Source organism: Calidris pugnax, unplaced genomic scaffold (assembly GCF_001431845.1).
Source record: "Calidris pugnax isolate Ruff unplaced genomic scaffold, ASM143184v1 scaffold61, whole genome shotgun sequence".
Classification (NCBI taxonomy): Eukaryota; Metazoa; Chordata; class Aves; order Charadriiformes; family Scolopacidae; genus Calidris; species Calidris pugnax.
In genome coordinates, this window is record NW_015090945.1 from 1,771,168 (window position 1) to 1,798,602 (window position 27,435).

Below are 27,435 nucleotides of genomic sequence, written 5' to 3' on the forward strand. Positions count from 1 at the left end.
GAAATTCCATGTTTCAAAGGGCGATCACTCATTATTTCCTGTCATTGTATGTTCAGTGTCTCTCTCTCTATCTCAATGTGGAAAGCCAACCCTGATGATAGAATCATAGAATGGTTTGGGTTGGAAGGGACCTTAAAGATCATCCAGTTCCAACCCCCTGCCCTGGGCAGGGACACCTCCCACCAGACCAGGTTGCTCCAAGCCCCATCCAGCCTGGCCTTGAACCCCTCCAGGGATGGGGGAACCACAGCTTCTCTGGGCAACCTGGGCCAGGCTCTCACCACCCTCACAGTGAAGAATTTCTTCCCGAGATCTCATCTCAATCTCCCCTCTTCCGATTTAAAACCTTTCCCCCTCATCCTATGGCTCCCCTCCCTGATCCAGAGTCCCTCCCCATCTCTCCCGGAGCCCCTTGAGGGACTGGAAGGGGCTCTAAGGTCTCCCTGGAGCTTTCTCTTCTCCAGGCTGAACCCCCCAACTCTCTCAGCCTGTCCACACAGCAGAGGGGCTCCATCCCTCGGAGCATCTTTGTGGTGGACCCGCTCCAAAAGGCCCATGTCCTTCCTGTCCTGATCGCTTATCCAAAAGGTTCACCACATGTAGTTTTCCAACAGCGTGAGCAATATTTTTTCTTGATAAACAGGTTGAATTACCTCGCACATAGTTCCAAGGAATTGCCAGTCAGACGCATGTCCTTGACAAAGGAACTTGAAGTGAGACTTCTTAAAGGAAGTTGAACTTCGTCAAGCAGAAGGACCCTTGCCTGTAGCTGTACAGAGTTTTCAGTTGAACTGTTTCTGTACCAATTGTTTCAAAGAGTTAAGTTGTTTTAAACCTGGCCTTAGTTTAAATCTGTAAAATACCAGCTGCTGATGATGAATGTTGTGGAAGAATTTTTTTAATTAAGTTTAAAGCCTCAGAACTATTGTCAGCTCAGTATATGTTTCAGTCGCCAAGATTTTAATATCACTAATGACATTCTCATTAAAGCCTACTTCTTGTAGGATGTAAAATACCTCTGTTGCTGTGACTCTACATATTATTCCATTTCTATTCTAGCTTTTATTTTAAAAATGCCAAGCACTGTGGCATTTTAAAGATTCATAATTAGTTCTAAATTTGTTTGAAGTTCTTAGTTGTGTAACTTTCTCTGAATGGACATTTTTATGTGTTTTTGGAAACCTTTCCTTGTACTTTTGCTTTCCTGGCTTTTTTTCCCCGCTGCTTTAAAGAGGGAGGGAACACCAGGAGAACAAAAGCCTTTTGATTTTTATGAAACAAAACATGAAAACACATGTGTATATATTTCTTTATATATGGAGATGCTTCATTGCTTGAAGCCAAAAGCTTACCATTGTGTAAGTGAAACAAGGGAATGCTATTACGAGCACAAGAATTATTCCAGTAAGGAAGTAGGTTTTATACAGATTATTTTATGTGTTTGTTTAATTTAGCCTGCTACATGAGCAAACGCAGAACAACTATGATAAAATGCATTATATTTGGAGCTAATATGATTTGATTGGCATGAAAATAATTTAAAATTAACAGTCTTTTAGTCCTTAGAATTAACAAACACAGTTCTTCTTTATATGACTTCACTCAGAATAATTAATTTCGGAAAGAAATTTGGATCTCTGGTTCTAACTACTGGAAGAGAAGGACAAAAATGAATGTGGCATCACTTATGTAAAGCACCTTCTCCCTGTTCTGGATCCAGTCTCTGAAGCAATGATTAGGCATGTTGGCAACGCAGCAGAAAACCTTTTGAATTAAGTTCCAACTACATTTAACTGTAGAAATGACCTTTAAAAATACCTTTAAGCTCATTTACTCTGTGCTATGGGATTGCAGTCTGTCAGATTTCTTTTACAAGACTTTTTCTTAGTTTTCAGAAATTTCATATCTGTTCCTGATGTTATTGACATCACAAAATTTTTTGCATATTGGATTAGTCAGATATACATTCCATTGGAAATTAGGATATCAGTTTCCCCTTTTTTATTAAAAATCATCAGAGGGATTCTGAAGACTGAGAAAAAATTCTTCATTTCTACATTGATTTGAAATTGTGTTATATCGCTTCTGTCTTGGGAGGGGTTGGAAACACAAGTAACTGTGACTTCAAATCCCTTCTATATTTTTTTTTAATTGACTTTAGGAGGTTATCGGTGTTCTATTTCCATTTTTCCTTTCAAAGTCTCCGGCAACCAAGAAAATGACTTGGATCTCTAGGAAATTCTTTGGAACTGGGACATTGATGTAACTTAGGATAGGTTTTATTTTAATTCTACCTTGTATTACAGACACTTCAGGAAGCAGTGGCTTTGATGAAGAAATGAGGCAGCTCGACGATGAACACTGCAATTAAAGAGATTGTTTTCAATGTGCAATTTACACTTGACAGATTTTTTTACATCTGAATATGTCATGATTTGGAGATGTACTCCATCACCCTCTAAAACAACACTTAAATAATGAAAATGAAGAAGAAATTAAGCTGTATCTTGATAATCTTCTTGGTGTGTTCCATGCTGTGGACTGCAATTTGGCACTGAGATACCTGAAATAGCTTTGAAATAACTGGCTCCATTGACAGTTATAGTCACTGTATATTTGAGCACATTTAAACTCAAACTTAGGCTTGATGAAGAAGCAGCTATGTTAAGTTGTACTGCATATCTACTGGTCAGTATTGCTCCATGACCTCCTTCTTATACAAAAAAACCCATGGATCATTGTAGAAGTTGGCTGGCAAGATAAAAGGCAGTGTTTTCTGACAATAAACTACACCAACTATGTGTGTACAACATCCATGCCAGGTAGTTTTTATATCTGGCTCTAAATCTATGGGATTTATGTGTTAAAAGGTTGAGAAACAAATGAATGATTCTTTTCTTCTATGGCACACACAGAGAATTTCCTGGCCAGCTGACTGTTGTGGAGTGGCTTTATTGCATGGGACACGTATCAGGGAGAAAAGTAAGAGATGGGGTGTAATTTGCTGCAAACACAAAATCTATATGCAGGGGGTTTTTGGCACCTGATTCATTCCAGATATCTCATAACATTTTGAAGTTGGGGTTATCTGTTGATTGATCAGCCTACCCTGAGATGGGGTTGGTCTAGAAGATCTCCAGAGGTCACTTCCAACCCCATATCATTCTGTGATTCTGTGGGTTCAGCATAGTAGTTGGACGAATTCAGTCCTTACACAGCACCAACTATTTATTTAATCAGATTTCAAATTATTTTTATCATGAAACTTTTTATTCACTACTTTTCATCAAAATTTTAATGATTAAACTTAAATCAAAATTAATGAGTGAACTAAATGTATGGTTTGAAATTTTATAGCATAGGTAAAAAATACCTGTCTTTATATGCTTGTATTTAAATTCTGATTTGTGAGACAATCGCCCAGAGATCGTATCACAGACATTTTACAAAGGTAAAATGTGAATTACTTAAGTTTTAAAAATCATTGTTTCTCCAGTGTTACAAAGATTAGATTGCTACAGCTGTTTTTAAAGGAAAGCTGATAGCTGAATAAATAATGCAAAGATGTTCTATATAAAAATTTATCGTGGTAATGAAAATTATATATCTCATTAGGCTAAATAATGGCTAAATAATTACTTTCTGAGTATACATCTTATAGATTTCTTATTTCTGTGATAAACAACAGTTGTCTAGTATGTTAATGCTAGTTACAACACTTTAAATTTTTGATGAGAGAAAGGAAAATTAAAAAATTTAAATTGAAACAAAATCTGTTTTTAAACTTCTGCTTATTTATTTTTTCAATGGAAACTGCCAAAATTTGTGATTAACTCAATTCTAACCTCCCTATTACTTAATTCCCTTCCTTCCCTGTAATGTATGTGATGAACTGATGACTCTGTGGGGTCTGTCTTTTTTGACCCATCGTTATGATTGACGTGGGAATACAGTGGCCAAGAAAGGCTGATGTTAACGTCGTCTTAGAGCCCTCCAGAGAATCCTAATGAAACTGCTTCAAGGAAAGCACTCTGTGATGAGTCTCACCATAAACAGTAGTAAATAAAACCCTGAAAAGCACCAATGGGACAGATTTAAACCCTAACATAAAAAGAAATAGGGTGTTTACCTTACGATGAGCCTTAAACTGGGACCTCTTGCCCTTAAGTAATTGTGTAGGGTCCTCTCTCGGATAATCTCGGAAACCCATTCTTGGGGAGAGTGGAGTTGGCTCTCGAGCTCGTGTACACACCTTTTCTGGGGTCAGGAATGACTCTGCAATGAGCAAAAATATCCAATCACCCCAAGCTCCTCATTATTGAGATATATATACCTTGGGGTGTGCGTGTTCATTTGTCAGGAGGATTAACAATGAATTTTAGTTTTTCATCAAAAGGTTATTCTCGCAGAGCTCTGGATGGCTCTGTCATGCATAGCTATCATCAGTCTGTAACAGAAAATCTTATTAAAGATAACTACTTTGAGGAACTGATTCCAGCAGTTGCTATTGACTAAGCTCTGATTTTCCAAAAAATTATTATTTCAGTTAAAATAGCTGCACAAAAGATTTTGAAACTTGTGTGGAGAAAAAACCAAACCTACAACAAGAGTACAATTCCTTTATCCATGACTGCTGGTTTCAGCTGAAAATGCAGAGGGATGCTTTACAAGAGAATATATTGTAGCATTTGTTTTAAAATGTTGCAATCTCTTGATTCCATTGTAAAATGATGAAGCAATTGTACTAGAACTGATAAGAAAAAAATATGTATGTGAAAGAAGTGTATTAATTGTTATGTTTCTTACAATGGGTACTATAGGAAGAAATATTTATGATGGTGTGACAAGGAAAAGGAAGAGGAAAAGATTTATACAAACTATCATATAAACCTTTTTTACTTAAGATTGGAATATTTTCTTATGAAGATTAAATAGTGCTATGGCTGAGGATTAAATAATGTTACGGTTTATGACATTGAAATGCGGGCCCAGTAAGGTGAATAGAAAATTCCTACTGTTTCCTGAAGTCTGGTTTTGTATCCATGTGTGGGTTGAAAGCTTTATTCTGTCATTATTATACAGTTAGAGTCATTCTGCCAAAGTAAATGTTGCATTTTTGGATGTCAAAATGTTCCCTTTAAATTTCCTATTTGCTGATAATATTAATAACAGAGGAAATGGAATTCTGTGCATTAGAGACTTCTGAGAAGACAACCAAGAACAGATATTCTAGGATTAAACTAGGTGACATTAAAGTCTTTACATAATGATGGGTTTGCATAACCAAGGGCATATTTGTTTTTACTGAGTATCTGATTAATGAGGTGAAAACTGCATATCAAAATCCATAGAAAAATACAGTTCTAGCACATGGTATTTCTCTCTTATATTTCTGTGTTCTTTGCCTGTGTTAAGGAGTTTTTAACCTTTAATTTGTGCCAAAAAATTGTAGACATGATCTGCAGTGTCTGCATGGGAATATGAGTTTGGAAATACTGAATTACTGTTTTTTAGATAACACAGTGTCACTCTAAGACACTTAGTTGGAACTTTGGATGAAATAATTGAGCATCTACCAAGAAATTTGTTTCCTTCCTGGAAATATTTCAGTTCCTAACCTGGAAACTACTTCTGCAGCTATCGGGAGATTTAAGAGGTCAAGCAGTGGTGTGGACACTGCATAAGAGGGACCACTTTGAGGAAACCCCAGCTTAACGCTGTAAAACCTATGCAGACACCGTATGCGAAATACTGAATTACTGTTTTTTAAGATAACACAGTGTCACTCTAAGGAACTTTGGATGAAATAATTGAGCATTTACCAAGAAATGTGTTTTCTTCCTGGAAATATTTCAGTTCCTAACCTGGAAACTACTTCTGCAGCTATTGGGAGATTTAAGATGTCAAGCAGTGGTGTGGACACTGCATAAGAGGGACCATTTTGAGGAAACCCCAGCTTAACACTGTAAAACCTATGCAGACACCGTATGATATAGTTAATTTCAAGAAGAGTAGGTTTTAGTGTGCTTTTGAAAGAAAGAAACTTTGTATTTACCTTTCAGCTACACGCCCATTCTTCCATGGCCCTTAAAGAATGAAACATAAGGATAGAAAACTATGATGAACAATATTTCAGAATCTTTAACTTTTTCTAAGCATTCTTCTAACATGATTGCCTCCTTTTTTTAGCATCCTAGCCGTAAAACCAACAAGTGACCACCTTACTCGAGTTTTCATATTATTTTGTGTTTGAGCTGCGTATTATTTCAACAAAAGCTGATTATAGAAAAGGAAGAGAAAATCACTTTCATTTCAAATAAACTATTGGTTTAGAGGAAATAAAGCCTTATGCTGAAAGTGGGTTTGGATAATACCCTTTTGGCTAAGAAAAGTGCCTGTTGCTAAAAAGAAATCTCACAAGGCAGAAAATGCACTTAATTTAGCTTGGAAAGTTGAACTAAGTCTTTCAGTTTCATATTTGTCTTTTATTCATGGCAGCGTGGCTGCACATGCCTTCTGAAGGGACTGCTGTGTGGGGATTAAAACTTTTACTTTTTTTTTCCTTTTGGTGAAAACATTGGTTTTTTTCTTATGTAACACAAATGGGGCCTACAATTCTCAAGCCTCACTTTTTTCTTCAGTCTTCTGACCTGGTAACAGAAGCTTTAAAAATGGGCAAAATCTTTTTTTTTTTTTTTTTTAAAGTCTAAGATATACTTAGATATACTGAATGGGTATCTTTTTTTTTTTCTTTTTTCAAATTTCAGACGTGGGACACCGAACTGGAGAGATCTGCAGAGGCGTGGGCTGAAACCTGTCTGTGGGAGCATGGGCCTGCCAACCTTCTTCCATCCATCGGGCAGAATTTGGGGGCACACTGGGGAAGGTAGTTGGAGATGTTTTAATAGTCTACATTATTTTTTTTTAAAAACCAAACGAAATTTGCTTATCACTTAAAGGAAGAATGATGGAAGCTACAACTTTTGAATGATCTAATAGACTGCTGCTGGCTTTCATAGGTACAGACCTCCAACGTTTCATGTCCAAGCGTGGTATGATGAAGTGAGAGACTTCACCTATCCCCATCCTCACGAGTGCAACCCCTATTGTCCTTACAAATGCTCTGGTCCTGTTTGTACACATTACACACAGGTATGTGGGTGGGTTTGGGATTTTGTCATCTATGGAAAAGGGTGGGCAAGACCTCCAGTTAGGGTGCTGTATGACATATGAATTCAAAATCTGTGACTTGAGTCTTTTTGGTGTATGAGGTTTTTTTTGTGAATAGTTTATGGTTTATGTTATCTGCTTTCACTGCTGACAAATATCTGTTCTTTCAGTCTAACTAAGCTAAACCCCTCTGGGTCCTTAGGTTGTGCTGAGAACCCAGGGCATGGGAATCTAACTTCTTCCATTAATTTTATTACTTCTTTATAACTTCTTCTATTAATTTTAATTTCAAAAATCAGTTCTTCAGGTCATGTGTTGTAAATATTTTGCTATAGTTTCAAATACGTACTTAGATCATTACTCATGACTATCTATTAATTTTAATTTCAAAAATCAGTTCTTCAGGTCATGTGTTGTAAATATTTTGCTATAGTTTCAAATACGTACTTAGATCATTCATATAAAACGAGACCCATATCTTTTCTATCAAAGTAAAGCGTTTCTTTCTACTAAGGATATAACCAAATGGCCTTTTGGCAGTTGTAATTAGGTGTCTTCAACCCATTTATAACAGAGGGGATTATAACATCACTTTTGTGATTTGGGTTTTGTATGGTAAAGTTTGGAGACAGTTTTGACTTTATGTTAATCAACTTTGATTTTCACGTCTTTCTCTTTCATTTTCCACAGGTTGTTTGGGCTACAAGTAGCAGAATCGGTTGTGCAATTAATTTGTGTCATAACATGAACATCTGGGGACAGATTTGGCCAAAAGCTGTCTATCTTGTATGCAATTATTCTCCTAAGTAAGTAGGCTGACTCCCAAAAATATCTTGAGGGGGGAAAAATACTTTATAATAATCCAGGAAATAACCTGAAAGGAAATCAGTCTGATTTTTCTGGTTTTTGTAGTGTTACAAAGTAGAGCATTGTTCCCAGGGCAGCCTTTGGTGGCATGAATACCCTTGTGATTTTCTAGAGCTTCGGTTCTCTTGCCTGTATTTTAGCATACAACATCAGAGATCTTTGTTGTAGTGATATTTGTCTGAAAAATAAATGGATCTCTCCATAGTGACTTTAACGAATGTGTGTCATGTAACCATGTATCATGGTTAAGTTCAAAATCTGTAGGATATGCTATTTAGGAGAGTGGAGCCTGCTCCCCTGTAATCGATGGAATTAGTCTTACAGTGCTTTGTCAATCTAAAAAGAACTTAAACAGCACTAAAGTTTTTTCTTCATGGACTTTTCAGTTATTTCTTGTGCATATGGTCTGGAATCGTAGAATGGTTTAGGTTAGAAAAGACCTTTAAGATCATCAAGTCCAACTATTAACCCAGCACTGCCAAGTTCACCACTAAACCATGTCCCTCAACACCACGTCTACCCGGCTTTTAAATACCTCCGGGGATGGTGACTCCACCACTTCCCTGGGCAGCCTCTTCCAATGCTTAATAAACCTTGCAATAAATAAATTTTTCCTCATATCCAGTCTAAACTTCTCCTGGCACAATTTGAGGCCATTTCCTCTCATCCTATCACTTCTTACTTGGAAATATCAAAACAATGTTATGATCTAGGTGTCTGCTGGCATTTATCAGTTATTTGCGCACATATTACATGCTGTTTAATGTTACCATCTTGATTTATTAAGGCATTTTTTGCTAATTTAGTATTTTTTTTTTTTGGTTTAAAGGGGTAACTGGTGGGGTCATGCTCCTTATAAACCTGGGCGCCCTTGTTCCGCATGTCCCCCCAGTTTTGGAGGAGGTTGCAGAGAAAACCTTTGTTACAGAGGTATGTACTATTTCAACAGTACAACTATAAATGGGCAGAGAGATGTAACCTTTCTTTTGCTTTCTTTCCTCATTGTGCTTTAATGTAGTGGAATAGAATATATTATGCATATGCCTCAAAAACTACATAGGTAGGAGCCCACTTTACGATGGATGAGATCAGGGGAGGCCAAGCCTCCCCAGGTGACTCCTCACCAGGAACTCCTGCTGATTTAAGTGCTTTTTTTGAGGGCTTTTAGTACTGAAAGCTGTAGACTGTCACCGTGTGCTATTTGTATGCCTTTCTCTAATTATAGCAGAAGGCTTTCCAGTCATTTGTTTATAGGTAAATGTTATCTCAGTGACATAGCCACGTGCAGTACTGTAAAAAAGTCAAGAACAAGACTAGAAGACATTTAGCACTTAAGTAAAGTGTCAGCTGGGATGGTTGTTAACTTCTTAAAATTTTCATGCTGCCATTCATATTTTATAGTATTGAAACACAGCATGTTATGAAGCTGCTATTTTGTTTTGTTCTACTCAGCGTACAAGTAATGTAGCAGTTGTTGTTAATAACTTTTTAAAGTTCATATGGAGCATAAAATTGCACGAGTGTACCCAAACACCTTCCTTATGGTTCTTGCTTAAGTAGGAAATATAGATGTAGTGATGAGTATTTCAAAATTATTTTCATTATGTAGGAATAGAAGGGCTTTGTTTTCAGGTGCATGTTTTTATGAAAGCAGCTTCTTTATCTATGAACTTGGTAAAACTCTTCCAATGTGTAATAGAAATGTCATCTTCTGTTGGTTTTCTGATGGCAATAAGACACTAAAACAGGAGTGTTGAGAGCATTTTCATACCTCAATTCTGCTACCCATGCTAGAATAAAAATATATGTTTTGTCAGCATTGGAAACACACTTGAGATGTGCTATTAATCTTCATTTTATGAAGCAGTGGAGTTTTCCTTGTGTTCTTGCTTATATTCATCCACAATTTTACGGTAACAAAGCCATGTTACCAAAACATGGTAAAGGATTTATATTCAACAAACACTGAACTTTTTTTCCTGAGAAAATCTTTTTTTTCCCCGTTTTCTGAAACAGAGGATTCAGAAAGGCCTTATTCTCCCCATGAACCAGAAGAGGAAACCAATGAGATTGAACGGCAGCGATCCAAAGCCCAGGACACAACAGCGCAAAGCCGGCCAAGAACTCATCCACCTCCAGGCTCCACAGGCATGGATGACAGTGAGAAAAATGAAGTAATAAGCACGCAGCAAATGTGTAAGGAATTCACCTGATTTGCCAAGCGGTCAACAAATTTGAATTGCGTAGTATCAAATTCCTTGCAATGAAATTGCTTTTTGCTTGTTTTAGCTCAGATTGTTTCATGTGAAGTAAGGCTAAGAGATCAGTGCAAAGGAACAACTTGCAATAGGTACGGTAAATTTTACAGTTGTCATTCTGAGATTACTCTAAAAGGCTATTTTCGAATGCGAGCTGCAATATTTTCCGTGTTTTGTAATCCCAGGATTTAAGACCAAGTTGTGTTTTGTTTTCTTAGGTATGAATGCCCTGCTGGCTGTTTGGATAGCAAAGCCAAAGTTATTGGAAGTGTGCATTATGAAATGGTAAATATTTTTCCATTAGATTTTGTACCAGTAGAACGTTTAGTGAAAGGTCTTCTCTGGTGGAATATTAGTTAAAATCATATTAAAAATGGATTTTGAAGAAATCAACATTCACCAAAAATAAAAGCCTACTCTAAATGTTTAAGGTAGCATCAGAGGGTCTAAGTTTGCATCTGCAGTTCTGCATGGAATGTGCCAATGCACTTCATACTTCTCACATGTGCACAGGAGCTTTTGTGTCCACATATTTATGTGTCAATATTTGAGGGTGCGAGGATAAATACAGCAATTTGTGAGTACACTCATACAAATTGTTTTGTTAAGATAGATCTACTTGTGTAAGCTTAATACCACCTGAAAATAGATAATTTACTCTGTGGAACTGAAAAACAATATAGGAAATAGGAGCTTCTGTGAACAAGTATACTGTAAATGAGTAGTTTGAGTAAGGCAAAATAGTGGTTTTTTCCTACTGAAATAACGCCTACGTAGACCACATTAAACTTAATAGACTATCTACTGAGTTTTTAATGACACGTTGTAATTAAGCCTTGTTTGAGGTGGGGTTTTTTTCACTATTAAATTGCAATGGAAAATAGTGGCTTTGTCTGACCTGGAAGTGCTTTTCCTGCTCTGTTTTTCAGCAATCCAGTATTTGTAAAGCTGCCATACATTATGGCGTCCTAGACAATGAAGGTGGTTGGGTTGATGTCACCAGGCAAGGAAGGAAAAATTACTTTATCAAGTCCTATAGAAATGGCGTTCAGTCAATTGGGTAAGTTTTCTTAAAATTAAAAATGCATGGAAAGTTTTTCACCAATTTCTTCTTATGTCATCCAAATATATCACATTAACAACATTTTGTACATACTTATCATAAAGCATATGAAAATACCATAAAAAGGCATGTGGATATAGAAGTATTGTACCCATTATGAAACTTTAGCCAGTGTTTAATAGTAGACAGAAAAGTGACACAATAATGATGTGAAACAAGGTGAATATTCTTACAAGTTGGTATTTGGAAGTGACCCTCTTGGGCTGTGTATATGAACCAAGTAGAAAATACACCTCTTCCTCGAAGTTTGATAGTTACATCACAATTCCAGAATTTACATGTGATATTTTGTGCCAGTATGTTGCACAATTTCTGCATTGGCCAGTGGTGGAATGGTGTTGTGTATTGTGGAAGCTTCATTTGGAGGTAAACTCTGTTCAGGGGCTCGTCCTAAGGCTAGTGCGTGAAAACAGACCCAGATACTTGTTGACGTTCTAGAGGGAAAAGCAGAAAAACAGTGCGTAAAATTGGAGAATACGTGGATGTTTCTATATGTTTCCATCATTTATCCAATGATGGGACAATGTATGTTTGAATCTAAGATATTATTAGTACTTGCAGATTACCCTTTGCTATCTATTAATGTATTTTGCAGAGTTTTACATTGCTGTCCATATCATAGAATCATAGAATGGTTTGGGTTGGAAGGGACCTCAAAGATCATCCAGTTCCACCCCCCTGCCCTGGGCAGGGACACCTCCCACCAGACCAGGTTGCTCCAAGCCCCATCCAGCCTGGTCTTGAACCCCTCCAGGGATGGGGCAGCCACAGCTTCTCTGGGCAACCTCTTCCAGTGTCTCACCACCCTCACAGCAAAGAAGTTCTTCCCCACATATCATTTAAATCTCAGTTTAAAACTGTTCCTACTCATCCTCATTTCTGTCTTCAGTTAGTACACAAGTAGAAGTAGTAATGTGTGAGTTATATCAAACTGAAAAAAATATAATTTTGCTGACTGCTATATTTGACTCAGGTGTGACCCAAGGGTGAGGAGATAATAGTTCGAGGCTCTGCCCTACAGTTAGTACACATGTAGTAGTAGTAATGTATGAGTTATATCAAATTGAAAAAAATATAATTTTGCTGAATGCTATATTTGGCTCAGGTGTGAACCCAAGAGTGAGGAGATAATAGTTCGAGGCTCTGCCCTCACTTTGTGCTGTGCAAACTGATGGCACATATGCTGATGCCTGGTGCAGTGTCTCTCTTCAACAGATTTACCAAATCCAGGATAGGAAGAAATACCAACCAAGCAGACTAAATTTGATGGCCTATATATAATTTGGACACTTATGGCATCGACATCAATCTGTTTCTATAGGTTGTCCAATGATCTGACTTTTGTTTACGTTACCACCCCTAAAAATGAATATACAGGCAAATATCTCTTTTTAAAACACTTTGAGACAAAGAGAGAAGCAAATCTTAATTATATCAACGCTAATGTATTAGCCAGCTTTCTTACCAATGGAGGAATAGTTAACTGTAGAAAATCTTCAAATCTGAAGGAATTGATTTCCCATCACTAGAAATCTCTGTGCTTCTGTGCCACCCGAGACAAAACTGTACAAAACTGACTGTGTTTAGCACATGTTCTCTGAGAATTGGAGCTCGGAGTCAAGTATTAACACTTGGGCTTGTTTACTGTAGCCATGGATAATTGTATTGTTGCTGAACAGAACTTTTCGGTTTTGTGATTCAGATGTTGTGAAAAAAATTTAGAATCACAGAATCACAGAATTGCCTGGGTTGGAAGGGACCTTTAACATCATCTAGTCCAACCATCAACATAGTTCCGATATAAACCATCACTAAACCATGTGATCCACTAAAAATTTAGATGCCTTATAGATAAAAGACTGTTAAAGGACCAAATCTATACCTTGCTATCTACAAATATATTTCAGGAAACTCCTGATGTTATGTGTGTGCACAGGTGACATAAGTCTTCATTAACGTGTATTATAGTATTTAGAACATCACCTTTTAGAGTGAATTTACAAAATATTGAGGTCAGGCATCAGCTTCGTAAGTCAGTCTATAAACATACAGCAAAAATTCATACAGCAAACTTTCTATTCAGCTCCTTTGATTTATAATCAGAATTGCTAATACAGATGTTTTATCAATTTTTTCATTTTTGTAGCATAAGACACCATTTTTAACAATATCTCAGCGAGCTAATCAACAACAGAATGCAATGAGCTATTCCCACATCAGTGTTTGACAATTAGGGCAACAGAAGTATGAGCTAACTCAGTGAAAGCAAACTGAAATCCAATAAATGGGGAAATGTGAAACTTGTGGGCCGTACAACTAAATAAACGAATGTAAGCAAACAGTTTCAGAATACCAGTTACAGTGCTGTGGAGCTCCCTGGAGTAATTTGATCAAAATTTCCATTTCCAATAATTTCCTTCTTTTTTTAAAAAAAAATAGTAAATAACCTTCTCGGTGCCAAAAAACATAATCAGCTTTTTTGTTACAGATGAAAAATATTGAAATCAGAGGCCTGTCCACTGAGTTAAAATAGGAGTAAAATGGGAGATAGAGGAGTAAACCAGAAGTGATTATCAGTTGTCATATAACAGCAGACTGCATATATCTCACTTTATATAAGAGCAGGAAAGGGGTCCATCTGGGTACCATACAATTACTGAGAAGAACAGACTGCTACCTGTTGCACTGGATTTATGGTGATACTGATGATCATTTAACATCAGCACAAGATCCAAAAGTAAAATTTAATTTTTATTTTTTTTTTAAAAAAAGGCAGTGAGGAGCAACTCTTTTCAGTTCTGGAGCTGTTTGTAGGGATGAACCTTTGGAGGGAAGTAAATGATCTCCTCTGGTAGATGGATGCTTCCGAGAAATTCCCAGCCACAGATTTTTGGTTGAGACATTTGGAGGGACAGAAGCGATGCATAATTTGTTCCTAACACATTTATTCTCTTAGCAAATTAAATTTCTGAGAGATTTTAACATGCATTCCTGGTTCTTAAAGAGGTTTGCTGGGAGTACAAAGTAAACGTGTCATTGCAACAAATAGATTCACAACTGGGGAGAGAGGGTGCAGTGAGTAAGAATTGACTGGGGACAATTTCCCATATATATTTCTAGATTCTCTGACAAAACTTCTCCTAGCTAAGAAGAAATCACGGACAGATGTTATTTACTGACTGTTATTATTATTTCTTTTTCAGAAAATACCAATCTGCTAATTCCTTCACTGTCTCTAAAGTAACAGGTTAGCATTTTTTTCTTATAAACTCGGTACTACTTTGAATTATTGTTTTGTTCTTTTTTTTTTTTTTTTTTAAATTGCACACATTTATTGTTTCCTGCTTTACTTTAATCAGTTCAAGCTATCACCTGTGAAACAACAGTGGAACAATTGTGCCCATTTCAAAAACCGGCCTCACACTGTCCAAGGTAAAATTATTTCAGTCTTATTAATTCAAAGTTCTGCCTTATTTTCTGCCAGTTACTAATTATCTATAGTTATAATTGATAAAGGTGACAACGAGAGCTGCAAAGGTGAAAGCAGAAATGTTTTAGTGGTATTTTAGTCTCTAGTCTAAGCAGAAGGCTGGGCAGGTAAAGATAATATACAAGCTTTTTCATTAGGAGAATCTCACTTTCTTTTGCCCATAAAGATCTTTCTTTGGTTCCTTGGGAAATCTTAACAAAATCGCTGTTGGTTACACTAAAGACTGGGAAGAAAGAAGCATTTTTCTTTTTCATTGTCTGCTATTAAATCTATGCACCTTGGGCAAAACACAATTTAATTCATTTTACTTGCCTGTAAAACATATACCATAAAAGGATGCGATGCAGATATTTATCATAGAAGGTATAAACTTGCTTGGGACCTTTAGAGGACAGAGCGAGCCATTATGTTTGCAAAAAACCCTAATGTGTATATTGTTAAGGTAAGGTGTGGGCTGCAGGTCAGTTAAAAGCTTTAAATACATGTGCCATTTCTTTGAAGCCTACGTTTTAACTCCTCGAAAGGAGCCTGTGCCCGCGGTATTTTGAGGAAGGAAATCAATAACAGTTCTTAAAACCATAGATGAGTCAAAGGTAAATACTCTGTGGCGTGATTTACTGCAAGCTAAGCCGGAGGGATCCGCGGGATGACTTTCACAGCAATCCTCCCGCCAGCGCAGGAAGCAAGTACAAAGCCAGAACTGCTGGGAAAACATCCCTCATGTAGCACTTGGGTCCGTGGACTTGTTTGGTGTTTGGCTCCGAATCCTGGCTTTCTGGCTGGAAGAGGTGGAGAAGGAAGCGAGGGAGTGGAATGTGGAAATGGATGGGTGCAGTCTCATCCTTCTATCTTTTTCCTTTTTTCTTCATTATTAAGAACTAAAAACTAACACCAGGTTCATTAAGAGAAAGGCTGAGAGACCTGGGGCTGTTCAGCCTGGAGAAGAGAAGACTGAGAGCGGACCTCATCAATGCTGATTAATATCTAAAGGGCAAGTGTCAGGAAGATAGGGTCAGGCTCTTCTCAGTGGTGCTGGGTGTCAGGAAGGGTCAGGCTCTTCTCAGTGGTGCCCAGTGACAACACAAGGGGCAACAGACAGGAACTGGAACATGGGAAGTTCCACCTAAACATGAGGAGAAACTTCTTTCCTGTGAGGAGGGCAGAGCCCTGGAAGAGGCTGCCCAGAGAGGTGGTGGAGTCTCCTCTGGAGACATTCAAACCCACCTGGACGTGTTCCTGTGGGACCTGCTCTGGGTGACCCTGCTCTGGCTGGGGGTTGGACTGGGTGATCTCCAGAGGTCCCTTCCAACCTCATACCATTCTGTGATTCTGTGATTCAGAATCACAACTCAATCAGCGATGCTACCCATATCGTCAAAACCTCGAAAGCCAACTCTCTTTTTAGTATCAGTGTGGACCCACATGTCTGCATCATCAAATTAGTGATTTATACTCAATAATGCCAATGTTGACTATGATACAGCAATACTCTGATATCATTCTTCCTAACTGTGTGTGGTTTATTTTTGTTATTTCAGGGTGTATTGTCCTCGCAATTGTATGCAGGCAAATCCCCACTACGCTCGGGTAATTGGAACACGGATTTATTCTGATGTAAGTATAGTGATTTCCATTGCATTATAGAATGAAGTATAAAATCTTATTAAAAGCTATAATGTAAAGACAATAAGATATAGTACAGATTTCCAGTTTTACTCCACATGCTGATTTTTTACACAATCATTTCAAAAGTTCTTTTTCAGAAGCTCCCATTTAAGTTAGTAGTACTCAGCTGCTAAAGATATGGAAAGTTATTCAAAAGCTCAGTGTAGACTTCAGTAGTCTCTGGACCCATATTTTCATTTTTTAAACAAAATTCCCAGAGATTTATCCAGTGTTGGGAGCATCTTACTAATTTAAACCCTTGCTCCCCAGACCCTGATGCCACCATAACTTCTGTCAGATTAAACTAACAAAAAAAATTATTCTGAATTTAAGTGTTCACAGTCTTATTATTTTGGATATTTCTTACCTGTGTAGGTAGCTAAATATCTGCAGCAGAATTTTGATATATTTGTATAGAGTATCTCACATTTTCATATTATTTTAACAGACTGATACTGTATTTTTTTTGTCGTTCTGTTTCCTAGTAAAATCTTTTTTCCTGTCTTTTCTACATCATATTTAGTTCTGAAGTAGGCAGAAAGAATGAACAGAATCTTTTTTTTTATGCCACTCCTTTATCCTCTCCCTGTGGAGAAGGGATGTAGTGACAGAGAGAGCAGTTCACATTTTTGCCAGTAAACTCTATGTTTTAGCTACATGTTAGCTGTCCTAAGGAATAGTACAGCGACCAGCTGGGTCAGATGGTGATTTTCACTCCTTTCCAGCACTTTGAAATGTGTGAAAGTAATATGCAAAAATTTATTCATCATTACTTTGAAGCTAACTAAGAAGTAACTCATCCTGAAAACACTCTTGGCCTTTAGCAGTGTTACATGTGCAAGAAGTACTTCCAGTTCAGGGAATAAATTGATTTGTGCATGTGGATCTGGGTCCTTCATGTATATAAGAGGGTCAGGGAGTTATGTTTTAAAATTATTTTAGATGTAATATCTCATTATTCATCTCCATTGTATAGAAATGTGTGCAGCCACACTGCTTTTAGGAAAAAAAATGGACATAAATGCAGGTAAGAAACCAGGGGATGGGAGTCTTCATATCATTTTCAAATGCTTTCAGGTGCTGTTCTAGGTTATGTTTATTGGAGTTTGTAGGACATACAGTGTAGTGGTAAAGGAAGTAAGTAGGCATCTGCAGAGCAGAATTTATTTGATTTTTTCAATGTCTAGCACAGCGTGAGAAGAATGGCCTAATAGAGGTGTCTATTCCTCTCCATTTCCAACAGAAGGGTCCTAGGGCATCATTAGAGAGATGTGTCCTACCTATATTTGTACAGAGGTTCCCATCAATGGACAATGATATTAACATTATGCAATTTTCTACAATGTTCCTTTATTGCTAGTGTTTAAATTATTTTAAAGATACTTTTTGTTGTAAATTTCACTAAATAATATGATTGAACATTTTGTGCATTATAATATATCACTAAACTAGTTTCAGGGGATGCATTTATAGAGAATAATCTGTTTAATAAGTGTGTCCTCTTTTGTGGTTTTTCATGTATTCACAGACAGATCTGTTCATAGATACAGAGAATTCATTTGCCACTTGTCACAGCAAATGTATTTGAAATTGCAGTCCATGATTTACTTGGTTGATTCCACAAAACAGATGGGGTTTTTGTGACATTCCTGCCAATTCTTTTATTTTAAAAATGCATAGATGTATGTGAATATATACATATATGCACATGACTGTTTGTCCTATTTATCAGGCCATTTGTATTCACAAAATGAAGATTTTGCAGAGATGTTAAGAAAAAAAAGCAAGTAACACTAATAGATGTCACTAATGCAAAAAAGATATGTTTACAGAACCGTTTTTGTAGTATTCCTGAGAATTTGGTTAAACCTTTCCTTTTCTGACTTGGGTCTGATCAGACATTCATTCTTAAACTTGTTTCATGTTTTATGGTGACTTCTTTTCCTCCCCGTTCCTGGGAAAGGTTGTTCTTTGGTTTGTCAGTAGTGGCCCATGGAATTTTTACCCTTTTTTCCTCCCATTCTTTTTTCCTTTGACATTGCAATGACTGCCCCTACACAGATTGAAACAAAACCCTCTATTGTTTCACCCTCCATTCTTCCACTCTGTGAGCTATTGTCTGTCTGTGGCAGATAAATCCTATCTATGGCTCATATAGAAAGCATCTACAAGCGTATTTGTGTGAGGAGTTTGCACATAATATGCTCTTCTCTAAACCTTCTGTTTCTATTTCTATTTCTATACATTCTACCTCTCTGCTTTATACCTCCTATTTTTTTGGTTGATCTCCTTTTGTTTGACTTGTCTTGAAGTAGATTGCAAGCTCTTCGAAAGAAAAGTATCTCTTACTCTGAGCTTGTGGTACAATAAGTTTATTTTCTGAATAGAGCTATTATGGTATGAATTAGAACTACAGTATGTGTCGTTCCTGGCAGACAGAACTAAAAATTACTCATTCTTCATCGCCACCTTTGTGTCCCCACTGGCCCTGCTGCTAAGAGTTCCCACACGCCAATGCTTTGTCTTGCTTGGGAGACCAGGAAAAAAGAAAATTTCCTCCTGTCTTGTGCTGAAGAGTTGGTTCCACCTCACAACTTTGCTTAATCAATTTTGGCTAAAACTTTTTGAGTCTTATTTATGGAATTTCAGAATCGTGTCATGTTGACAAGCATTTTTAACGATACCTGTGTTTGTAAAGCACTTTTCTATATGACCCCATTTGTGAAATTAAATGAAAACCTTCCCAAGAATTGAATCATGTCAGGCATGATGGGATTGTCTGAACTCTCTTGGAGATGCTCTTTGCAGCACCTGCCTATACAGGGATTGTCCACTGGTGTTGTGTTAGTCCCTGGATTATAAAGTTACCAAAATAAGAAACATTTTCATAGAGAGAATACAATAGTTAAGTTGAAAATTCTTTCACTTGCAGATTTTTTTTGGTAAAATTTTATTTTAATGGACACACCTTAGATGTGTATATGGTGTAAGTTCTTAACCACATTCCAGTTGCCTTATAAGAATTTATAAAGAGATTAAGGTTTATATTTATCCTGTTGTTTTCGCAGTAGGCAACCAGTAGTGACTCTACATTACGGGTGTTGATTGAGCAATTCTACAAAAAAAACTGAACCTCCTTTTGGAGACAAGAGATCAACAAATGCCTTTTATCTAAAGAATTCAGTGGAGTTGTGTAATTTCATACCAGCTGAGGACCTCGGCCATATGAATTTTTGTTTCAGTGACCATATATGGAAATATTTCCCTAATACTAGTGCAGAAGTATTCATAATTCTCTGCTGTGGTCAAATAGAAACAATATCATATAAATATTAAATAGTTCTATAGTCCTGTGCTGGTGAGGGACAGAGGCTGGTGGTTAAAATGCCTTTGTAGAGTACTGCTATGCTGTGGTAGATGTTTGGTATTTTGCTGAGTAGCTGAAGAAGGAAAAAAAAAGAGGTAGCTTGGTGTTCAGATTCTATGACCTGTCCCATACAACCAAATTTCAGAGATTTAACAGCACAGCAATAAAGGAGGCTCATATAATGCTGTATGAAATGTTTATGTTAACTTAAAAATACTGCTTTATATATCCTTTGGCATGTGTTCATCAAAATTAAAGAAACAACCCCAAATTTCTGATGAAGACTTCCAGAAAGTGGCATATTGGTAAAATACCAATAATATACTTGTGATAGACCTGAGTGTGAAATCACGTTCAGCATAAGGCTGCTAATGTAAAATACCAATAATATGCTGAAATTTGTGATAGACCTGAGTGTGAAATCACGTTCTGCTTAAATTAACAGGAGGTTCACCTTAACAGGTCAAGGAAGAGTGGTTGGGATGACATATTATTAGCTATAGGAAATATCATGGCATCAGTACTGGAATTAATTCCATTTAGATGAAGGTTGCCAAGCCAATGAGAAGTTCTTGAAAGCTCAAAGCAGCTAGTACTTTCTCAAAAAAATTATACTCTGTATGTAGTGATAAAACTATATGCATTTATTCATCGCTATTCTTACAAGCTAGTTCATAATTATGAATTAATAGTCATTGAGTTGATTATACATTCAAAAAGTGTGCACATTCATTCTACAATTTCACCTGGAAGGCAGCATCAGAATATCAGTTTATTTTTCCTATGAAAATATGCTCTGAGTTGTCCTCATCAACCCCATTCTTCTGACCTCTCCTTTTTCACATCTCCCATATAAGGATCTTGCCTTTAGCTTTAAGGTGTTGTGCATCAGCCGTACTTCATTGATCCAATCACCAGTTGTGGTACCAACCCCAACAGTGACCCCTTCCTTTACTGGAATTAGTTTCCCACATGTGGTCAGGCCTCTTCTGTCAAAATCTCCATCCGTTGACTTTTCCTTTCTTTTTCACTTGACCAGAAACTTCCAAATTATGTTGGAACAGCCAGTATCTCAGCTACCTTCAAATGTATTTCTGAAGGTATCTGCCTACCTAATGATGTACACAAAGCTTAGCCTTTTGGTTACTGTCACAGAGGTGACAAACTTTGATCTTTCTTTTCCCCAATTGTATCTCTGGCTTTTTTTAATATCTCGAATGTGAACCGAAAACAAGGGTGCTACTGTGTTATAGTACTAGTAATTAATAGTGTTCTGCTTTTTCACTGTAGTTAATTGCTTGTAAAATTCATCTTTTGTTTCTTTAGGCTGTAATCTGTATTGCAGGGGCCATTTTTCCCCTTGTGTGTATGAAATTGCACAGTCTGATCTTTAGTTACTCCCATAGTATGAGTACATAAAGGATGCTGTAAGCCTAAAAATAAAGCGACTGCTGGTTGTTCAGGATGAACCAAGAACCTTGCAGCCTTGGAGAGAAAGGAGAAAAACAACAGAGAAGCATGAGTGCCCTCGCTTCTGGCACGTTCAAAACCTGCAGCCAGCTGTGTGAAGGGAAAAACTCTAAAGCATCTTCACAAAAGATTCTTTGCATAAACAATTTCCAATGTTTACTCCTAGAAATATTGTGACATTAAAATCCAAACTGCATGACAGTGAGATCACTCTGTTTGGCTCTGGCTGGAGATTAAAGTGAATCTCCGGATCTATAATAATAATTGACTAAGGTTTGGGTTTTACTACCTCTCTGCTGTTGAAGTGAAGATGGATAGAGCCTTCTGAAAGGTTCAGGAATTCAAACGTGTTCCTGATCTTTGGACTGAAATTGCCTGAAATAACTGATTTTAGGGTCACGCTGCAGGAGATCTTTGAAAAGGCAGTATCTGCATTCCTATAAACTTCCCTAATCCCTATGAAGCTGATTTAAATACTGTAAGATTAATAAAATTAGTCATGCAATAAATGTAATTATTTTATGTTTCTTAGAACTTGGTTTAAATGTCTTTATTACTTCTCTTCTAAACAATTTTGAAAGAAAAGGATGAATGAGAACTAATCTTCCCCTCATTCTTTCTCAGATATCCAGTATCTGCCGGGCAGCAGTCCATGCTGGTGTGGTCCCCAACCAGGGAGGTTACGTTGATGTGATGCCAGTGGACAAAAGGAAGGTGTACGTTGCTTCCTTTCAGAACGGGATATATTCTGAAAGGTACAGAGCCCAGTTTCAAAGATTACATTTTACCCTTCACCTCGATAAGGTTTACAAAGTCGTGCATTGTGTCTGTTCGTACCTGGGGCAGGGCTAGAAACCAGACAAATAGGCCAAAGTGGGTGATTTACAGCACTTGTGTAAGAGCTGGGGTGACTTTGGAGAAGCTGCGGTACCAGAGCTGCCTGCCTCCTCTAAGCTCATAAATCATTACTCTAAAAGGGTCACGCTGCAGGAGATCTTTGAAGAGGCAGTATCTGCATTCCTATAAACTGGCCTAATCCCTATGAAGCTGATTTAAATATTTTAAGATTAATAAAATTAGTCGTGCAATAGATGTGATTATTTTATGTTTCCTAGGACTTGGTTTAAATGTCTTTATTACTTCTCTTCTAAGCAATTTTGAAAGAAAAGAATGAAATGAGAACTAATCTTCTCCTCATTCTTTCTCAGATATCCAGTATCTGCCGGGCAGCAGTCCATGCTGGTGTGGTCCCCAACCAGGGAGGTTACGTTGATGTGATGCCAGTGGACAAAAGGAAGGTGTACGTTGCTTCCTTTCAAAACGGGATATATTCTGAAAGGTACAGAGCCCAGTTTCAAAGATTACATTTTACCCTTCACCTCGATAAGGTTTACAAAGTCGTGCATTGTGTCTGTTCGTACCTGGGGCAGGGCTAGAAACCAGACAAATAGGCCAAAGTGGGTGATTTACAGCGCTTGTGTAAGAGCTGGGGTGACTTTGGAGAAGCTGCGGTACCAGAGCTGCCTGCCTCCTCTAAGCTCATAAATCATTACTCTAAAAAGCTGCTTATGAAATAAAATAACCCTCTTGTTTACTTCGCTGCTTCTGTTGCAACTAACGCAATATTTGATAAGAAAGTTGCCTTTGCTTTCCTTGGGATTTTTTAAAAAATAAACATCAGTGATTTATTTTGTCCGAGGTAGAGATTCTGCAGTGGATGGGTACGAGTAGCTGATGCAGGGTCATTGGTTCATGATGAAATGTTCATTGCTGATTTACATGGTACTGAACTAGCGAGCCTGGACCATAAATAATATCCAAAAACATTAACATTCACAATCATTAAAACATATTTTTAATTTTTTTTCCAGTGGTTGAACAGTTTTTAACAGCATTTTTCTGAAAGACATAGAGATGCTGTGAAAGTTCATTTAGTTCTATTCAATGTATTCATGCCTTCTGTGATGATAACACATGGTTGCACGTTGCAGTTTAAATTTAATCCCTGAAAGAGTTCTCCAGGTTCTAAAGGAAGAAACTACCTTAAAAAAAATCTTGCACCAGTCTTTTAGTCCTGTAAAGCTAAGAATGTTTTTTAACCCTAAAACTGTAGGCTTTCCAAGAAATTTGTGTGGGGAAAAAACTCCAAAAGTTTCTGCAGAGAGCTTGGAAGTAGGAAAAGAAAAAGAAATTTTTTTTGTTATTTTTAATTGGTGGTGGTGGTGGTGGGATGTCTTACCTCTTTCCCTCAAATCTTTCAACCCACCTTGAAACTTATAAAATGCAAATTTCTTTTGCTAAGTGGATGATTTAATTTACGTACTCGTTGGCTTTTCCCTCAGAAAGAATGCTTCCTTACCAACACTTTTGTTCTTCATATAAATCACCTCGTTGAGTAGAGATGTAGCCAGGAAAAGTGTTGTGAATTTAATCATTATTTTTACTTTACCATCTTGGTAAATTTTTGGAGGTCAGCGGTTTGGAAAACAGTTCCATGGCAGTTTTCTGTGAAGCAAAAGAGGATTGATTGTAAACAATAAAAGCAACCTGTTTTGTTGTGCCCTTCCCTACTTTCATCTCCATTTCCCTTTCCTTCCCAAGGTTTGCCAAAGAGAAAACACTGAGACCATCAGACATGACATGCTAGTTCAGTTTATAAGACAAAAAACTGCGTTTTTCTATCAAATTTTCATTGCAATTGGATACTTCCGTTTCACTTCTTTTGAAGTGTATTTATCCATTCAGAATGCATTTCCTTGGTTTCTGTAAAGTATTAATTCTCTATAGGAATCTATCCTTCAGCATACAAGCAACTAACAACCATGTTATCTCCTAGGTCTGAAAGTTCTCTCCAAATATAGTTATTAGAGTGAGAATAAGAGACATGCTTTCTCCTTTGCCTATAAACTTTCTTCAGTATTTTGCGTCAATAGAGCTTTATTCTTTAAACCTGAAGCCCTCATCACAAAGGATTACTTTCTTCTTTTTTTTTTTTTCATGTTATGATTTTTTCATAATAAGCTGCTTGGAAAATACATTAATCTGAAATTTATGTAATTTCTATTTGTAGCAGTTTTTTAACAAAAAATCTTAGATAACTAAAGTTATGAATAGTCACAAGAGGAGTCGCAGAGACCTAGAACTGTATTTAACAATTAAAAAAAGTTGTCATTGGGGTGTTGCAGTCTGAAAAATAACATGGGGAATGTTTTTATATTTCAGTTTACAGAATCCTCCAGGAAGCAAGGCATTCAGAGTATTTGCTGTCGTTTGAGTCTTGCAAGTGAAATGTAAAACAGGCAAGTGAAACCACAGCACTTGGAAGAGAATAATAAAGGCCATTTCTTATCATTCCTTAAATTTGTATAAAGCTGTAACATTATTGTACAGAAGATGTATACTGCTTTCCACCAAAAAGTTTAAATGACATATATATCTTAATGAAAAAAATCTGTAAAAGTAAACATGGGAGAAAAATTCATTTGAAAATCTATAATGATATATAACAGTATTTTGAATCCTGTGTTAAATATTGCTATATTTTCTTAGCAGTTACTCCTATACAGTTAATTCAAAGCTCATAAATGTTCTTTGTTTTCTTCATCTGAATATATTATTGTATGGTGCTTTATATATGCCACTAACAGTAACCTTGAAACTATACCATAGGGAGGCCTGAGTTTTTATTTCCAATGTACATAAGAGAAGCCATCCCAATAATTCAATATAATAAATAATGCCTTAAAGTAAAATAAAAATATATATAACTTTTTGATGATTTACAGTAGCATTAGGCATGCAAGCATAAACAAAGAGCTAGACTGGTTTCAATTTCACACAAAATATAACAAGTACAAATATCTTTTTTTAAAAATAAAATGGAAAATATAAAATATAGGGAAGTCCTGGGTCATATTAGCATGTTTTCCTCTGAAGAGATACTTTAAGAGACTGGGCCATTCATGGTTATTATTTCTTAAGTATGTTAATGAGATGTTTATTGAATGCTGCTAAGCTTTGTAGTTCGAATAACCAATTCAATGTGGCCCAGTCCTTCACAGATACTCAGCTGTCTTTGGATGGATGAGTGAAAGACAGACATGTATAACGTTGAGGGATTTGAGAAAAAATATCATATTGAGAAGTGGAATAACCTGAAATGAAGGAATTAAGCCATCGGTTCTGCAACCCAGTTCTGCACACACCAGGTTTTATTTTTGCCATGTGACTCCTTCAATTTGCCTGAATTCGGTCTCAGCAAAAACATTGAATTGTACACATGCCTGCAAATTTGCAAGCTTGAGGCCTTAAGCTGTACATGGTATCCCTATACTAGACATTAATATGAGGGTAAATGTTCCAAAAAAACCTTGAAGAAAATGGTAAGGAAGGCTAACCTTGCTCCTCATGACCTGGCAAATACTCCTGCAGGCCGGGAAGTAGAGTGGAACGGAGCCTGGTGACAAGTACCTAATTCATTGCTTCACCATTTTCAAAAACAGAATCATTCATGGTGCATTCATTTTACCATGTGATGGTATATGAGGAACACGTAGTGGTGATACTATGTTTCTTTCTATGAAAAGTGTATTGGTGCTTTAAGACTGAAAAGCTGTTAAACTTTATTTTTTTGGTATTTTTTTTTTGTCTCTGCTGTTGAGTTTATTTCCTTCCAACCTGTAAACTTATTTGTATTCTTCATATTCCAGAATACTATATTCTGCCTTCTGTTTTGCTACATGTACTACCTCATGTAGTTAGGCAAGCTTTGTTAGTTTTTTTTTTAACCTGTTTTGAATAAAATTAATTTACATAGAGTACCTTTGGCAGCCTTTATTTTGGAATTGTTTGTCCTTCCCCAGAAGCAAAAAATAACAACCACCCAAAATTTACTTTTTTTTTTTTTTTTTTTAATATGACCTAACCATTGCAAGTGGTCAGTCCCAAACTGCTAATTCTTTACAATCTCTCACCATTTTGGTACCTTTATGAGGAAACTGGGCATGTTTAGTTTGGAGAAGAGGAGGCTGAGGGGAGACCTCATTGCCCTCTACAATTACCTGAAAGGAGCTAAACTTTGGGCGGAGGAATTTTAGAGAGATTGCAGATTTCCTCATGCCTGATATCTGTAGAGGAGACAGTCAGATCTACAAATTATATGAGAAGTACTTTTTGGAACCAAGCCCAAAGTACACGTCGGGGTAATGTGTCTGTGAATTTGCATGTTTTTAAGGGGTTAATTGCTCAGATTTGAGTTTTATGCAAATGTGAGACTGTCAGCTGTCCTTGTCTCCCAAGTCACAGGCATTGACACAAGAGGAAACGGCCTCAAGTTGCACCAGGGGAGGTTCAGATTGGAGATTAGGAACAATTTTGACACAGAAAGGGTTATTGCACATTGGAATGGGCTGCCCAGGGCAGTGGTGGAGTCACCATCCCTGGAGGGATTTCAAAGCCGGGCAGCCATAGTGCTTAGAGACATGGGTTAGTGATGGGTTTTGTCAGTGTTGGGTTGATGGTTGGACTCGATGATCTGGAAGGTCCCTTCCAACCCAGACAATTGTATGATTCTATGATTCATGGCTTCTCTGCAGATTTAAAAGAAGAAAGGTAATATCAGCTTTTTTATGTGTGTATTGATACATATCCTCAGGAAAATGCCTGGCCTTTTACTTCATATGGCAGAGATGTAGCCAAGTGACCCACATAAACAGTGTCTTCTGTGTAGCATTTGCTTTTGAAGTAGGTTTTGAATTTGGCTTAAAACTCCGATAACCCAGCATCCTGCGAATACACAAGGGAAGGTTTATTTCCTGCAATTTCTGTAGTTGTACAAAGGGACCGATTTAGAAATGTAAATATTTGGAAGTTACAAAGATTATTCATACAGTGCAATATTCTGTTTGGAAATTTATATAAATACTGTATGAAATACTGTACTGTCACACCTCTATGTCTTGAGGCTTTTTATAGCATCTGTGGAACTCTAGGGAATTCTACAAGGAATAAAAATGCTGAAGAGTTT

The 27,435-nt window shown here is 37.0% G+C and overlaps 1 protein-coding gene across 3 annotated transcripts in view; it reads left to right on the top strand.

Moving 5' to 3' along the window:
• Positions 1-26,062, top strand: part of CRISPLD1 (cysteine-rich secretory protein LCCL domain containing 1) — a 41,891-nt gene extending 15,829 nt beyond the window's left edge. For 2 of the 3 annotated variants that reach the window (XM_014951931.1, XM_014951933.1), the window contains 13 exons: positions 6,768-6,886; positions 7,020-7,152; positions 7,861-7,976; positions 8,867-8,967; positions 10,054-10,233; positions 10,327-10,387; positions 10,514-10,580; positions 11,225-11,355; positions 14,622-14,665; positions 14,778-14,850; positions 16,447-16,522; positions 22,035-22,165; positions 24,633-26,062. In XM_014951931.1, coding sequence (XP_014807417.1) covers positions 6,768-6,886; positions 7,020-7,152; positions 7,861-7,976; positions 8,867-8,967; positions 10,054-10,233; positions 10,327-10,387; positions 10,514-10,580; positions 11,225-11,355; positions 14,622-14,665; positions 14,778-14,850; positions 16,447-16,522; positions 22,035-22,165; positions 24,633-24,684 — 1,284 coding nt within the window. In that variant the 3' untranslated portion in view covers positions 24,685-26,062. Of the gene's footprint in view, positions 1-6,767; positions 6,887-7,019; positions 7,153-7,860; positions 7,977-8,866; positions 8,968-10,053; positions 10,234-10,326; positions 10,388-10,513; positions 10,581-11,224; positions 11,356-14,621; positions 14,666-14,777; positions 14,851-16,446; positions 16,523-17,549; positions 17,586-22,034; positions 22,166-24,632 lie in introns of those variants that run through there. The other variant, XM_014951932.1, reaches the window with a different exon arrangement.
• Positions 26,063-27,435: the final 1,373 nt, after the last annotated feature.